Source organism: Cavia porcellus, unplaced genomic scaffold (assembly GCF_034190915.1).
Source record: "Cavia porcellus strain 051 isolate PalLab524CR breed Dunkin Hartley unplaced genomic scaffold, mCavPor4.1 scaffold_5, whole genome shotgun sequence".
NCBI classification, from domain to species: Eukaryota; Metazoa; Chordata; class Mammalia; order Rodentia; family Caviidae; genus Cavia; species Cavia porcellus.
In genome coordinates this window covers 67,944,606-67,960,069 of record NW_026947488.1, presented here as the reverse complement: position 1 = coordinate 67,960,069, position 15,464 = coordinate 67,944,606, and the positions used below count along the sequence as shown (strand labels likewise).

At 33.8% G+C, this 15,464-nt stretch overlaps 1 protein-coding gene across 8 annotated transcripts in view; it reads right to left on the bottom strand.

The window, feature by feature from the left end:
* The window catches only part of U2surp (U2 snRNP associated SURP domain containing), an 80,232-nt gene that overhangs the window by 35,138 nt on the left and 29,630 nt on the right, over nucleotides 1–15,464 (bottom strand). For 5 of the 8 annotated variants that reach the window (XM_063249131.1, XM_063249126.1, XM_063249127.1 and 2 more), the window contains exons 21-27: nucleotides 14,310–14,466; nucleotides 13,106–13,201; nucleotides 12,375–12,441; nucleotides 8,257–8,416; nucleotides 4,485–4,595; nucleotides 1,662–1,780; nucleotides 311–502 (exon numbers count right to left, since the gene is read on the bottom strand). In XM_063249131.1, the coding sequence (XP_063105201.1) occupies nucleotides 311–502; nucleotides 1,662–1,780; nucleotides 4,485–4,595; nucleotides 8,257–8,416; nucleotides 12,375–12,441; nucleotides 13,106–13,201; nucleotides 14,310–14,466 (902 nt within the window). The remainder of the gene's footprint in view (nucleotides 1–310; nucleotides 503–1,661; nucleotides 1,781–4,484; nucleotides 4,596–8,256; nucleotides 8,417–12,374; nucleotides 12,442–13,105; nucleotides 13,202–14,309; nucleotides 14,467–15,464) is intronic. The other 3 variants (XM_063249129.1, XM_063249132.1, XM_063249133.1) reach the window with 1 other exon arrangement.

The following is a 15,464-nucleotide window of genomic DNA, read 5'->3' as shown; positions in this document are numbered from 1 at the left end:
TTTGGTAAAATCTGAGAGTATTCTACAGAAACTAAGAAGTACAAAAAAGTAAAGCATTACCCCATTCCACAATAAACACTGGGTATGTTTAAAATTCTCTGGTCTTAACTTGTTGGAAGCCTTCTTGTATTTTAGTCATGACAGAAACTGGGGTAGGGATGTGGGAAGAAATAACCTAAAATGAAATTGTCTCTCTCTTTCTAAAATTCCTTAAAAAGTATCTGCCACCCAAGCTACTTTCAAAACCTGGTGAAATGACAAAGAAGTTGGTATTTGAAATCCTATTTTAAAAGACAACTTGCATGGTTACCTTTTGGCTTTTTTGCTAACATCTCTAGGAGAGTCTTTGTGAGATGACCTGGACCGTGAGCTTTCCTTATGAGATCTTTCTGAACGCTCTGATCGCTCTGATTTTGGCGATGGCGATTTCACTCGTCTACCACTGCTACTGCGAGATGGGCTGGGGGATGCACTGTGCCGTCTTTTCCTATGGAACAAAGCCCTCAAAACATTCCATAAGTGAGGAAAGGATTAGTCATTCATTTTCTTTTAATAAATTAACTATTAATTCCTATCAGTTTACACTAACTTTAATATCACTAACCACATTAATGTTATTTCTCAACAACATTTAAAGTCTCTTATATCAAGAACAAATCTTTGAGAGATGAACAAGTGAATTCAACTAACCTGAATTTTCCTTTGCTATAAAAGAGACTATGGGGACAATGAACAAAATTAAGTTAAGGTTTCCAGATTAGCTAATTATAAAGGGCTTTTTAAAAAGTTACTGCCATGGTTTGATACTTTTTACTAAGATTAAATTAAATGAATATGGTTAAGAGGAAGAGGCATCAGTCATGTTGACCAATTACTCTTAGGGCTGGAGGCAGAGTGGAAAAGGAAGAATAAAGTAAAAGCAAAAATATTTTAGTATTTGGGGAAATGTGGGTAAACTATAGCTATTAATTGTTTATATTACTGCTGTCACTTTTCTATAAATCTGAACTTATGCCAAAATTATTAAGACAAAAAAAATGACACATTTTAAGCAACTAGTATATCTATAGAATGATTAAGCCATAATTGTTTTAGTTGCTATCATTTTTTTTAATTTGAGAAACTTCAATTCTGCTATTTTCTTAAGAGACTTTTAAACTGCAAAGTAGGAAATGAAAACAAAGAAATATGCTTAGAATGAGACTTAAAAGTGAGGAGCAAGTCACTGTGGCCTATGTATACAATCTCCTTTTTAGGTAAGATGGAGACTCAAATTTATAGGAACACAAGGCTTAGTTTGCACAGAGTGGGGGAAAAATGCCTACATAGAAGTCTTCAAGAAGACCTAGCAAGCTGTTTTGTTATTTAAGCCTCAGGTGTGACACTTAATATTGTAACGGAATTCTTACTCTAAACTTAGGCGAAGAATACCATGTAAAAGGGATGATGTAAACCACGTAAAGGGATGATGCCTTAGTTAAATTCAGCAGCAACTCACTACCTCATCAGCTAATTCTGCCTCCCAAAGGCGGGAGTCAAATATATTCATCATGTAAAAACACTTCCAGAAGTTTGCTAGTATCGATGATAAAAATATTATGAAACAAAGCACCACATTTCAAATCTGAGAATTAGTATACATATTAAGAGAAACGCTCTACCTTTCTTTCCTTGTTGGAGTGCACTCATCTTTTTCCTTCTTGTCTTTGGATCGAGATTCCAATTTTTCTTTATCTTTCTTGTCTCTTTCTCGTTCTCTTTCTAATTCTTTCTCTTTCTCCTGTTTTATTTTTTTAAAGAAAATATTTAGTTGTTTAAAAAATACCAGTCTAGGTTAATCCTGCTTATAGTAACAATGTTTTCTCTTTCAGGAAACAGTATTTTAAATCACTACTTAAGGTACATTGTCATTTTCAAGAAAGTATCTGCCTTCCCACAGAAACCAGCCATTTCTTCTACTTACACTGAATAATAAGTAATACTACCAACAGCAGCTAAATATTTTTTTAATGTTTACCATAGTCTCAGCAATGTACCAAACAATTTTCCATATACCATTTCATGTGATCCTTTATGATACCCTAGAATAATACAATATTCTCCCTTGAGATGAAAACTAACTCAAAAAGATGAAATACCATGTTCATGGTTACACTGGATGGTGAAGTCAGGATTGCAGCCTAAGCATTAGAGCTAGAGCTCTTCTTTCTCCTGCCCATCCACCAAAAAAAAAAAAAAATCAGAAAAGTTAATAATGCACCAATCTTTCCATCACACAATTAACTACTAAAAAGTGATTCTTTAAATTGTGTAAATTGCTTTAAACAAAAACAGCTCTTACCAAAAAATTAAAAAAGAGAAATAGCTGTTCATAATAATCTTTCATCAAGATTTTACTGGTAAAAAAACAAGTATAATGGAAATTTTATATATTAATTTATAGAAACATACGTAACTGTACAAGCCAGAAAAAAATCCTTATTTCTCTGCATGTGCTATAATACCATTTCTCATGTGAAATTATGAATGGTTTTGTTAACAGTATTAAGAGTGATTATAGACAATGAGCCCATGAAGCCAATTTAGTTCTTCAGTATCAAGAATTTCTCTATGAATTATATGCATCAAAAAACAGCTGATTGCTGACTCTTCTAATTTCTAAAAAACTAAAAAATACCTAACTTTCTGTGCAAAGCCAGATAAAGTTCTCCCTCTCTACCTCCCTCTTAGACTCCCCTTCTCCCTTTTCTTCTTTCTGGGACAGGCTCCCACACTATGGTTCCTTGAACTCATGATAATCTTCCTGTGCCTCTTGAGTGCTGAGATTAGAAGCATGTGCCACCACACCTGGTCAGATAAATCTTTTTCTCTTTGTGGACAACATAATGTCTTTGTTACAACTACTTAACTGTCACAGCAACATGAAAGCCACCATATAAGCAAGGCCATGATCATGGCTATGTTCTAACAAAACTTTACTTGAAATATCAAGCAAAGGCAATATTCTGCTGCTCTCTGGCCAATTCCTTCAAGAAACAATCTTTTCTCCCAATTATGAGGAGTGCAAGGAAACTCAGATGCTAGTCATTTTGAACTTGCTACTATAAGGACTATGAGCCTTTAAGGTACGGTATTCCATGCAGAACACCATGTCACCATCTTCAAAGGGACCTAAGAGGTACAGATAATTAGCACCTCCAAATATAACAGACAGTGTAAATTTTAAAAGTAGTGCCAGGAGAATTGGATGTAGTGATGCATGCCCATAATCTAGCACTTGCAAAGCTAAGGTAGGATCATGACAAGTTTTTGGTACCAGGAATCGAATTTAGGGCCTTGCATTTGCCAGGCAGGCACTGTGCTGAACTACACCACCTGCCCATGACAAATTTTGAGGCCAGCCTGAGCTACATGATAAGTTCAAGGCCAGTCTGAACTATGTAGTGAGATTTTGTCTCAAAAAAACAAAACAAAACAACCATGGTACTTGGAGACTAGCTTCCTCTGATGATCTGTACAATATATTTTCCTGACTGATAATCAAAATTATTTCCTGACTAAAATGCTTATCTCATAGAAGGCATACTAATAAACTATTTACATATCTTAATTCAGTAATAAAAATTGTAACAGTAGCTATTAACAACTTTGCAAAATTGGGAGTATCAACTCAAGTTTCAGCTGAGTGGCAGTAGATTCCCCAGATTAGGTCTATGTAGGGACACAGTCACTTTCCTAGACTGCTCTAGTCTAGTAGCAGTCTGTATGTTAACAGCTTTGGAGTGATCATAAATTCATCTCTTTAATTTTTTCCTCTCTTTCTTTTTTTTTTTAATCAGTACTAGGGATCGAAGTCATGACCACATGCTTGCAAGGCAGGTGCTTGCAAGCCTCTGAGCTAAATCCCCAGCCCCCCATCTCTCTTTCTACTCATTTTGTTTTTAAATAAATTCAGTTACAATGCTATAAGTTAAAATAGTAATCTGAACAAAATTTCAGGGTTCCTTCAACAATTACCATGTGGGGTATTCTGAAACAATGTTGTAAACAAGGGCACGAAGTCTTTAAAAAGTTTAAAATTACTTCCCCTGCCTGGAAACAATGGCAAAGGAATCCTAAATGAATTTCCCAACACCTCCTCAAACCCTGCCTCCATCTTTGGCTCTGTGCTCTTCTCAGTGTTGTTGGTATCTTACTGTCACAAATGTAACTTCATCCACCAGTTCACACAGCATGGCCCTACCAGGATTAATCTTCCAGTCCACAGGTAGTACTATCCAGAATACAATCATGTGCTGCTGCTCAAGACCTCTTTTCCAAGATAAAATTATTTTAAAACATCAAATTTCGAATGTTTCTAATCATCAACCAGGATTCAACAGGTACACAAAGGATATTAACTTAAGTATGCCAATATATAATATTCTTTGAAGTCCACCAAATAATTTTAGAAAACAGATATTATTGAATATTTTATTCCTTACTCGTTGAAGAAGTTTATCTCTGTAGTGCTCAACTTGCTCTTGGAAACTTTGTCCTGGTTTTTTAGGTCTCTTTCCAGATTCCAACTCATCCTGAAACTTCATAACTTTGAGCTATAAAATAACACATTTGTAAGTTGAGTATTTTCTATTATCCATAGTTTCTCACTCTCCTATAGCAAAGTGATGATTAGGACCCCAGTCAACATATAACCTCAACATAAAACTTTTATCTGAAACAAGGGGACCTGTCAGATAAACCCAATCATGCAAAATCCAAGCCCATCTGCTGTCGGAGGACTACAAACCATGAACTATGTACATCATATCTGTAAGAACTTACTTATATTTCTCAACAATGTATTTTGATTACTTGGTTCCCCCAATTAGAAAGGCATAGCCTTGGGCTGGGAATTTAGCTCAGCGACATAAGCGCCTGCCTTGCAATCAGGCAGTCGTGAGTTCAATTCCTGGTACCGATAAAAACGAAAAAGACAAAAAAAAAAAAAAAAAAAAAGAAAGGCATAGCCTTTCTAAAGACTTCTGACTAATCATACCTAAAGACATACTGTCACAAAAGGTTTTTTTAAAAACACAAAGGTGGAAGTATTGTTTATAGCTTGCATAAGACTCTTGTGGGACCAAACACATAGCTGTTCAACTTGCAGATTTTACTATTTTACCATCTAATTACTAGATATACAAATAAAATTAAATTACATCCAGAATGTACTTAAGACAGCAGTAGACTTTAAAAAGATCAGAATAACTTGTAATTCCACTTCTTATAATTTATCCTTTACAATATCTATATTTAGGATACTCATTGAAGCACTACTTGTAAAAAGTAAGACTTCTGACTAATCATACACACAGATATGACACAAATATATATACAAGGTTATAAGTATCTTAAAGCATATACAAAAAACATAAAATAAATAACAATATGAGAAAGATTAGAATAGGTGAGATTAATTTCACTTTTTATTATGGAGATTTAAATCTTTTATTTTTATTGCTAAAACAAATAAATTTATGACACATTTTGAACTTAGATTTCATAAAAGGACTAGTAACTATCTGAAGTCTTAAAAGAGCTAAAATTATCTGATACATTTATAAACATCAGAATATATTTTTCTTTAACTAAGGGAAGCAAAAATGGTGAAAAGCATGAGGATGTGGAGGATGTCAGAAGAGTGGTAGAAATATGGACTCTGAATGGTATACTGTGCATCAGGCCCAAACCCATCTAATCATGTTTTATTCAAAGAAATGAGAGTCTTATCTAATGGAACTACTGCAGAGGCTAGCATCTTAACTATATTTTATTTAAACACAAACACATTCTTTAAGGAAGTTATATGCTACTACAACATTTTATTTATTTTAAAAAGTAAGACCTCGTTTGTTTTAATCCCCCCTCCACTCATACACATACACAACAAATGAAGCTTCTAACCACAATGGAAGTAAGCTACTACACCTCTCCCGACATCACCACTGTTCCAAATCAAAGTGGTATTTTTCTGATTTTAGTCTTCAAGTAGACATTCTCCAATTTCTACCCCTTTTCTATCTAATTTCACTTAAATAATCAGAGTTTTAGAATCACAGCTTTAAGGTCCTCTCTTTTCCAAACCTCTGCACTTTTTTCACATTTTAATAATGGTTACATTTTTAAATTAAGCTGCAAGACTTAAAAGGAACAGGAATGGCAATGTAAATGGCTAAGTTTAGCATTGTGTGAAGCCTTCCATGACCAAAGTAATTCTGTTCTATAGAATGTATTTTTGGCAACCCCAGCATTAAGTATTCAAGAGTTAATCAAACTGAATGTTACCTACAAGGAGACATTCCTAGAGAACCTTTGTAAAAGTCATTATAAAATTCCAACTTACAGTTTCTGCTCATATGGTCTAACTCAAGCCCAAACACAAAAAGCTGTTCTCAGGCCTGAATACCAAAGTAAGTAGCACACTCAATCCAAAAGATTTTTGCTAATGATACCCTTTGTTGCCTTGAAACAATGGCCAGGTACCACCTTCTGGAGAGGTCAAGTATTCACTTATCCCCCAGGTACCACAGCAGAAAGGCATTTTTTTCTTCTCTAGCAACACAGAAGACCCTACACTTGGATCCTAATAAATGTCAGTTTAAATGAGACTAACAAAATAAGAAAAGATGACTCCAGTTTAGGTACTATTCTAAGTAGAATTTTAAAACAAAAACTAGCCCCTAATCAACTGATTTTAAAATGTTTTTGTTAAGAATGTCAGAATTCACAAGTCTTTTGTTTCTGTCCATGCTAAAGAATGTTCAGCTATGGGCATTTGCCTTGGTTACTTTTCTCTTACTGCTGAGACAAAATACTTGATACCCAAAACCAAGGAAGGAAAGGTTTATTTAGTTTACAAATTCTGGAGGTTTCAATCCATAATCAGCAGGCTCCAAGGTAGAGTGGCACATGGCAACAACTCATGCAGCTGAAAACAGCACAAACAACAAGGCAAAAGGGGAGGAGCACAGAAAGAAGACTCTTGTAGGCCACATACAGTGTAGCACTCACAACCATATTCCTAGGATTAGACCATGAGTCATTCACAAACTCTAGAAGTCTGCCTGCATGACTGCATGAGGTTTTGGGGAGATATCCAGACTCAAACCATAACAGTATCTATATTAGGCCACACTTAGGGAAGGGAATAGCTTTTTAAGAGAAAAATTATAGTATATATACACTAATATACAACTAAATTAATTGCATAAACTAATTTGGAACTTTATTCTTTATTTGATGGTTTTATAAGTACAAGTTATTACTCATTAGATTCTAAACCCACAAGTTGACATTGAAATCATGGAGCAGAGAAGCTAAGAAAAGCACTAAGAAAAAACTAAAGAGCCCTAAGTTCTAGTCCAAATTTGCCACTAACTATGGAATTTTATTCCATATGACTATCTCAAGAGTAATAAATAAGTGTGATAGATCAGATAATTCTGAAATAAAGCCAAGATCCGTACATTTTAAATACATATGATTTGGCTCACAATCTAAATCCCAGAAAGATAAGTAAACTGTGAGAGGCAGGCACTCTGTGAATAGGAGAAGCAATCACTGAGTATCTAACAAAGATGAGAGGGGCCAGACTACAAAAGAGCACATATGTATAAACTTAAGGGTATATACATATGTATATCCCATACATACATACAGAATGTGGAAATTATCATAAAAACCAGCCAAGTTAACAGAAAGCTAAATTTCTTTAATAAAGAAAAAGGATCCTGTCTCAAAAAAGAAACAAAACAAAATAACTGATTTCCTAAGTGGTCAGGTATAAGGTATTAATCAGCATCCATTACTTCAGAGACTCTATGTTCCATGTACTAGAGATACAATAACGAACAGAAAACAAACATAGTCCTTTTCCCTCATGAAAACTACAGCCTAGTAGGAAACATAGACATTAAACAAATAAGGAAGCAAGTCAGCAAAAGGACAAAACAAACATATACCCATTCATATAGAAACACACACACACAACATATGCAAAATCCTACACAATAAACAGAAGGAAGCAAGTCTAGAAGAGGAGCCTATCATTATGAAGGTAGGTATGCTTAAACTAAGAAGTCTGAAGATCAGCAAGTAAGATCTCTGAGTCAGGGAATGGCATGTACCAAGATATAATGGCAAGACAGGGCTTAGTTTAGTGGAAAAAGTTGAAAGACCAGCGAAGGATAATTTAAACTTCATTATAGTACAAACCTCAATTTCACGAAGTTTTGCTCGTTTTTCTTCACTCATTTCTGAGTACTTAGAGAACTTGGACTCAGCTATTTCTTCTTTGATTGGGTTGGAGTACAAATGATGTTCTTCGGATTTGGAACTTTGAGTATCTTCTTCATCTTCACTTTCTTCTTCCTGACTTTGGAAATAAGCAGAATATATTGTACACGAGTCAGTAAAACAAAATGATAAGCACTGTAATTTTCTCTGTCGGATAGCTTAAATAATGGTTAGCAAAACACATGTGGACAACATCCCTAAAATGTGTTTTACAAAACAATTGATAAAGATCATTTTGTAAAATTCTTGTTTTCGCCATCAAAAGTTTGAACTTGAACATAAATTGTATTTTAGTAAAAGCTGCTTATGTTAATGTCATCTATGTGCCTTTTCATTCTGCATCAAACCTCAGCAAGTTATACGAAACAAATGAGTTGCGTATACTTCAGTTTAGATTCCATTAAATTTTATGTTAAAAAAAAACCCAAGTACTTATCATTCCTTCAGCAGTCTATAATCTAAAAAATAGATCAGCTAACATGATCATGAGTTACCATGAAACAATCGATGTATTAATGAAGACCTTATATAGCACATAACCCTAATAAAGCAATTAAATTTTTAAGTATCAGTTAACATCAGTACTCATATTACAGCTGCTTCTGAAAGTTGTTACAGGTTCTAAATGGGGAGGGAGGCAGAGGAGGATGGAAAAAAAAAACCTGAGTGACCAGCATGAATAAGTCACAGAGACTAAAAAGAAAAATTCTCCTATCCTTCCAGGTATAATCTAGTAGGAACAGATAAGCAAGACAATTATGGATAAAGGTAATCATAGTCCTGGGACAAGATTAACAAAGTGTTCTTGAAGCACAAAAAATGAATGGCTTTTTAAAAAACTTATAGTATAGAACTTATTTGGTGGGGAATGAGAGTACACATACATTTGCTATATGCAAATAAATCTGGGTAGAACAAGACAGTTGTATAAAAACAAGATTTCCTACAATAATATTTGCTCAATAACTGCGTTACTGACATAGCCTAGACTATGTCATTTTGCCTCTAATACCTGAATTTGGTAAGCTGTTAGACATTGGTATTTGGTTACTAAATATATTCTACAGTAAGAAATAGAAGCATGTTTAGGGTACATTTAATATTATTCACAATATGAAAAGCTATAACTAAACTCTTAAAAATGTAATTATTTTAAAGGCTTATTAGGCTACATGCAAAATTAAAAAACGGAAGCCAGACATAAGTAATTCAGAACCAGTAAAGACACTCTAGGAGAACATTAGTCTTTATCTGTGTGTGTGTTGTTTGTTTGGGTTTTTGGGTTTTTTAGGAGGAGGGTAACAAGAATAGAACTCAGGGCCTCACATTTGTCAGGCAGAATATAGCCACCAAGCTATATCCCCGACCCGTAGCTTTTCAGCATCCCATCGAAGGCTTCTAAAATATTGTAAAACTTTATACTCAAAGCCCCATATATCACTAATATGAGTACAACTTAACGCTTTTTTTGGGAGGGTGATGCTGGGGAATGAACCCACGGTTCTGTGTATGCAAGGCAAAAATGTTACCACTAAGCCACAACTCCAGCCCTTAACACATTTTTAACACTTATGTAATGAAGAAAAAAAACTCAAACTTATTTTTAAAAATTTGTTTTTGGAAATAAACTTTTTATTTTTACTTATTACTTATTATCAATGCAGTTAAATTTTGAAAACCCAAAAAGCTGTTTTGTGGTATAATTTTACAAGTGCTTAAGATGCTTTATTTTTATTTTTTAAAGATGCTTTAAATGGGTTAAGGTAGTTGTAAAAGCAGAGATGCTTACCGAAGAAGTACTCAAAAAGGGTCAATCAAGTGGCTTGTCTAATTAAGTTGTAGCATCTATGAAGAAAAAATTACTTGACCAATTCCAGTCTTTTGTTTATTTATTTTTACTTAGTTTGCAATATCACATATTTCTTGGCAAAAATATTTGTATATTTAACTGAATGTTTGCTTTCAGTCATTAATGAATACTGAACAGGTAAATCTATGGCTAACATGGAATAATCACATGTTTTATTTGTGTAAAAACATGGGTTACAGAACAGTAACATTCTATCATTTATATTTATATGGATTATTTTTAAATAGTTATCAATAGTAATTTTTCAAGGCCCTTGCAATTTTAATTGGTTGTGGCCTTAGCTTGTTACTATTTCTAGGATCAGATCTCACCACAGCATCCTGTTGTACCTTTTTTTAAAAAAAAAAAAAAAGCAAATTCAAAACTCTAAATTCATACTTAATTCATTACAAATTAAATTATTCTGAGAATTTTTCTCCAAAGTACTAGTAGTGTTGAATATTTTTAAAAAACACATTTGCGGGGCTGGGGATTTAGCTTAGCGGCGTAAGTGCCTGCCTTGCAAGCAGGCAGTCATGAGTTCGATCCCTGGTACTGATAAAAATGAAAAAGACAAAAAAAAAAATCACATTTGCGTTACAATGCAGCAATTACTATTTATAAAAAGCAGCATTACATAAAAAGGTACTTCTAGATTCGACCACTAGAGAGTAGCACTGAGGCAAAAGAAAACTTCAAGTATCAGAAAATTGTACAGAGTTTTTTCCTTGCTTTGTACTTTCATAAACTTATTTTCTTTGTTGTTGTTGTTTTTAAGACAGGGTCTCACTCTGTAATTTATGCTCATAATAATCTTGCTTCAGCCTCCAAAGTGGCTGATGTATGGATAAGTGTGTATTACCACACCCAGCTCTCGTTATTTTTTTATATTACCATGGTTTAGTTGGAGTTCTTAATATTACACTGCTATTGATTCATGCTTCTGTCAAAGTATGATTATTCCAATACTATTAATTCACATTCCAACATTAATATAAACTTTAAGCCCAAAATATCCTAAATACTTGCAGATACAAAACCAACTGAACATTGTATTTTTTGTTCTTTGATGGCTTTTATACTTCTTCCCTCCAAATTAAATAACCATTTTGTAAGTATAATAGAGATTTTGAAGTAGTGATTCCATAATTATGAGATGTTACTAAAGACAGGACTGTGGACATAAAGTTTCCAATTTTTATAGTCTTCACTAATCTCAAATACCCTTCTTCCTAACAAGTCACATCTCTTTTGTAAACTTGAATAATCATTGTTGTGAATAATCATTCATATGACTTATTCTGATCATACCAACATTCTGGAAAGACATCACTGTGACAGGTTTGCTTTCTATCAAACTGTGTTTCTATAAAACTGCTAATAGATCACACTTCCTTAACAATCCAAAAATCTATTCACTGAATCCACACAAATGCTTACATTGTGCTAGGACAAAAAAACTTTCTCTTGTTCCTTTTTCCATTTGAGAAATAGAGAATACAGAAACAAACAACAACAAAAGCTTTGTTTTGCATTTCTGATATGATCTCTATTTAAAAACACCAATTTCCTTTGCAATGATTTTTTAAAAAGTGTCAAGTGTTTCCTAAAAACTATCAACACGAATTTACAAATTTTGGGAGCAAAGAGTGCTGCAATCATGGTATCAAATGCCAAAACAATTTTGGAGTGATTATTAAAGAGCCAAATCAAAATTGTAGTTTCTCTACACTGCAAAGAAAATATTTTCCCTCTTTTTAGTTCTTTTGAAGTATTTATGATTAAGTAACAAAAGACATAGTGCAATACTTTTCTTAACAATATACTGCCCAAAATGAAAGTATAACCCTCCCACTTACATTTTAAAAATCAGTTTTTGAGAAGCCCAAAACAGTATTTAATGATAAAGATTTGAAACAGATATAGTCAACCAATTAGTAAGTACAAAGTGAGTATAGCCTTGCATAGGGAAATAAACTCCAAAGCAAATATGCACGAATACCAGAAACCAGAAGCTCTTTATTCACTGCAAAAACAATGGAGAACTGAAAAGGATCCTCTCACAAGTTGTTTTTTAAAGTGAAGTATTTCTCTTCACTACTATGTCAACTATACCTCTTCACCAAAAAAAAGGAGTGTATTGTACATGCAAAAGAAACTGAATATATTTGAAACTTAAGATTCTTACTTTTGATTTTCTTCTTCTTCTGATTCTTCATGCTGGTCAAATAATTCCCACTTAGAAGTTGTGACAGCTGAATGGAAGGAAAAGAGGATGTAATTCCATAATGTAAATTAGCACTTTTGCAGTAGAAGCCCAGCTGTAGACCTGAAAGTTTATATTATAGCAGTTTTCTTTGAATAGCCAATTCTAGGTGCTAAATCTTTCCATCTTCACATGTATACTATAATTTTATTCAAATTCAAGTGACAAAAAAATTCTGCTCTTCCTATCTATGTGATACTAAGATTTATTTCATTATGACCAATAATAATTAAGCACTAGGATACAAGATCAAATGTGAAAGGCAAGTCTAAACTACATCTAGTAAGATCTAATCAGCATTATGGGAGGGTCACAGTTTGATTTCTCTGAAACAGAACTCTAAGTAAATTCCCCAACTGGCACAACTTCCCACCTACATTTTTTATTGAAATGTCTTAATCTAAAAGGTTTTTAGGGATTTCTCTTGTTACTTTCAAAGTTTTCAAACCAAAGGATCTAAAAAAATTACTAGAACACCAACCACTATGAAATCTTACACTAGAAAATCAACCACAATGAAATATGGTAACACTGGGATTTAAAGCTGAAGAATATACAGTGTCTCTTAAAACATAAAAGGAAAACACAAACACAGACACCCCAATAATTGTAAGTACTCAAATTTTTAAAGCTGAATATTTACTTTTACTCACCCTGTGCTTCCAATTCAGATTCATCTACAGCTTCCCATTTTGATGGAGCAACTTTAAATATAGGTTCATTCTTCTTTGAGTCTTCAGTTGCATCCACTATTGTGGAAAGAAAAACCATTAAATGACAGTTAAAGATGACCTAAATTAATGGCTTTAAGTTTACTTACTAAATTTTTAAAAAGCAGATTACAATAAGGTTACATATATAGTAAAAAATGTAATGATCTCCTCTAATCCACGGGAGAAAACATTCCAAGATCCTGAAACCACAAACAGTAAAACAAACCCCATGTTTACTATGTGTCTTCCTATACCAGCACACTTCTGAAAGTTATAGATATAGTAAAAAGTAACCATCATAAAATGGAAGGACTATCATATATGTCAACTCAAAAAATTCAGATTAACATTTTAAGCAAATAAAGAAGCTGAAACATAAAACAATCTTGAAACACCATTTCCCAACCACTCTCTAAAATACAAAATTCATAATTTAAAACTTTAACATAATTTTAGGCAGCTAGGAAAATTCAGGCTGTAGTTGGAAAGACTAATGAAAACACAACAAATAAAACCAGAACAGTACCTGGCATTGTGAATATGAGTGGTGATAAGATTTCACCTATAATTTCTGACATAACCAAAAGAAATATTATAGGAGTTGACCACCCCTACCCAGAAAAGTAATCAAACAAAAGCCATTTTCTTGGCATAGTCAAATTTGTTACTAGTATTCACATGCATGTAATCCCAGCACTCTGAGAGGTGGAGGCAGGAGTATCTCAAGTTCAACCCAAACCTGGCAAAAGCCTGCCTCAAAAACAAAACAAACAAACAAAAACCCTGGGATTCAGTTGAGTGTAAAAGTCTTGGATTTAATCTCCAGTATCACCAAAGAAAAGAGAAGTCACAAAAACTTCAGTCATTTGACATTTCAAGCAGAAATTACAATATTTTTCCCTATCAGCACATGTGGCAATTACAGATTTTTGGTAATTATAAAACTATTAGCAAGATTTAACATTTGACATCTAGACTCAGCCAAGTACAGTAGTGCACACTTGCAATCCCAGTGCTTGGGAGGCTGAGGCAAGTGGATCACTATGAGTTCAAGCCTGGGTTACAAAGTGAGTTCAAGTCACTTTGAACTCATAACAAAACCCTGTCGCAAAAGACCAAAAAAAAAAAGAAAAGTAGGACTTACAAGGCACTCCATCCAGATCATCATCAAGATTTTTTATAGGAACTCCATCGAGATCATCAATGGGAGTAGCGTCAATGGGAATTCCATCCACATCTTCCAGAGGTGCACCATCAAGCTCTTCCTCAATGGGAGCACCATCGAGATCATCTGGTACATCCTATGGGAAATGTGTACGTTTTTCTTTGCTTGCTAAAGTCACACTGCTATAAGATTACTGGCTAGATACCCACATTCCAGGTACAACATAAAGACATAAAATGAATAATTTAACATCCAATTTGGCAAAGCAGCAGCCATCTTTAAAGTTTTATTAGTACATGTCTGCAGTACATGAAGTTCGTGTTCATTTTAGGGAATTTACTCTCCTTCTCCCTCCATTTCTACAACCCCTTCACCATTTTCATTATTAATATTTCTAAGCAATTATCTTTATCTAATATTTATATTTATTTATCTAATATTTATGAAGTACTAACTGGTGTCAGGCTACATATAATTCAATAATGAACAAACACAGACTTGGCTTGGTCTGATCATAGAGCTTATAATAAAGGCACACCATTCTTTCACAGTGTTTAGTAAGCAAGCCCGACAAGACTCCTTATAAAATCTGGTGATCTTAGGTAAAGAGAACAAAAGGAAGGAAGAACATGTGTAAAGGCCAATGGCAGGAGAAAACATATACATTTATAAAACTCAAAAAAAAAAAAAGACTGTACTGAAGAAAAGAGGTCAATCAGGAGGATCTTGCAGGAATAAAAGTGAGAATACAACAGACTTGAAAAAAATTAATAATTATTTAGGAGATAGGACAACAGGATGGTCAAGTGGTCTAAGGCACCAGACTGAAGATTTAGGATATTTAAAAAAAAAAAAAAAAAAAAGCAACAGAATAGTGACGAACAGAATCTTGCTACCTCTGTGCACTGTGCTATAATTTTTCATGTTATCCTTAACAAAATGAAGTCACACAGATAGATGGTCCTCAACTTGTTTTGTTTTTCCATTTGGTTTTGTTTTGAGATGGGGTCTGTATGTTGTCCAAGATGGCTCTAAACTCTCCAATCTCCTGCCTCAATCTCCTGAGCAGCTTGGACTACAGGTGTGCACTACTATGCTCTATGATGATTTTCAAAATTTACAATGAAAACTACA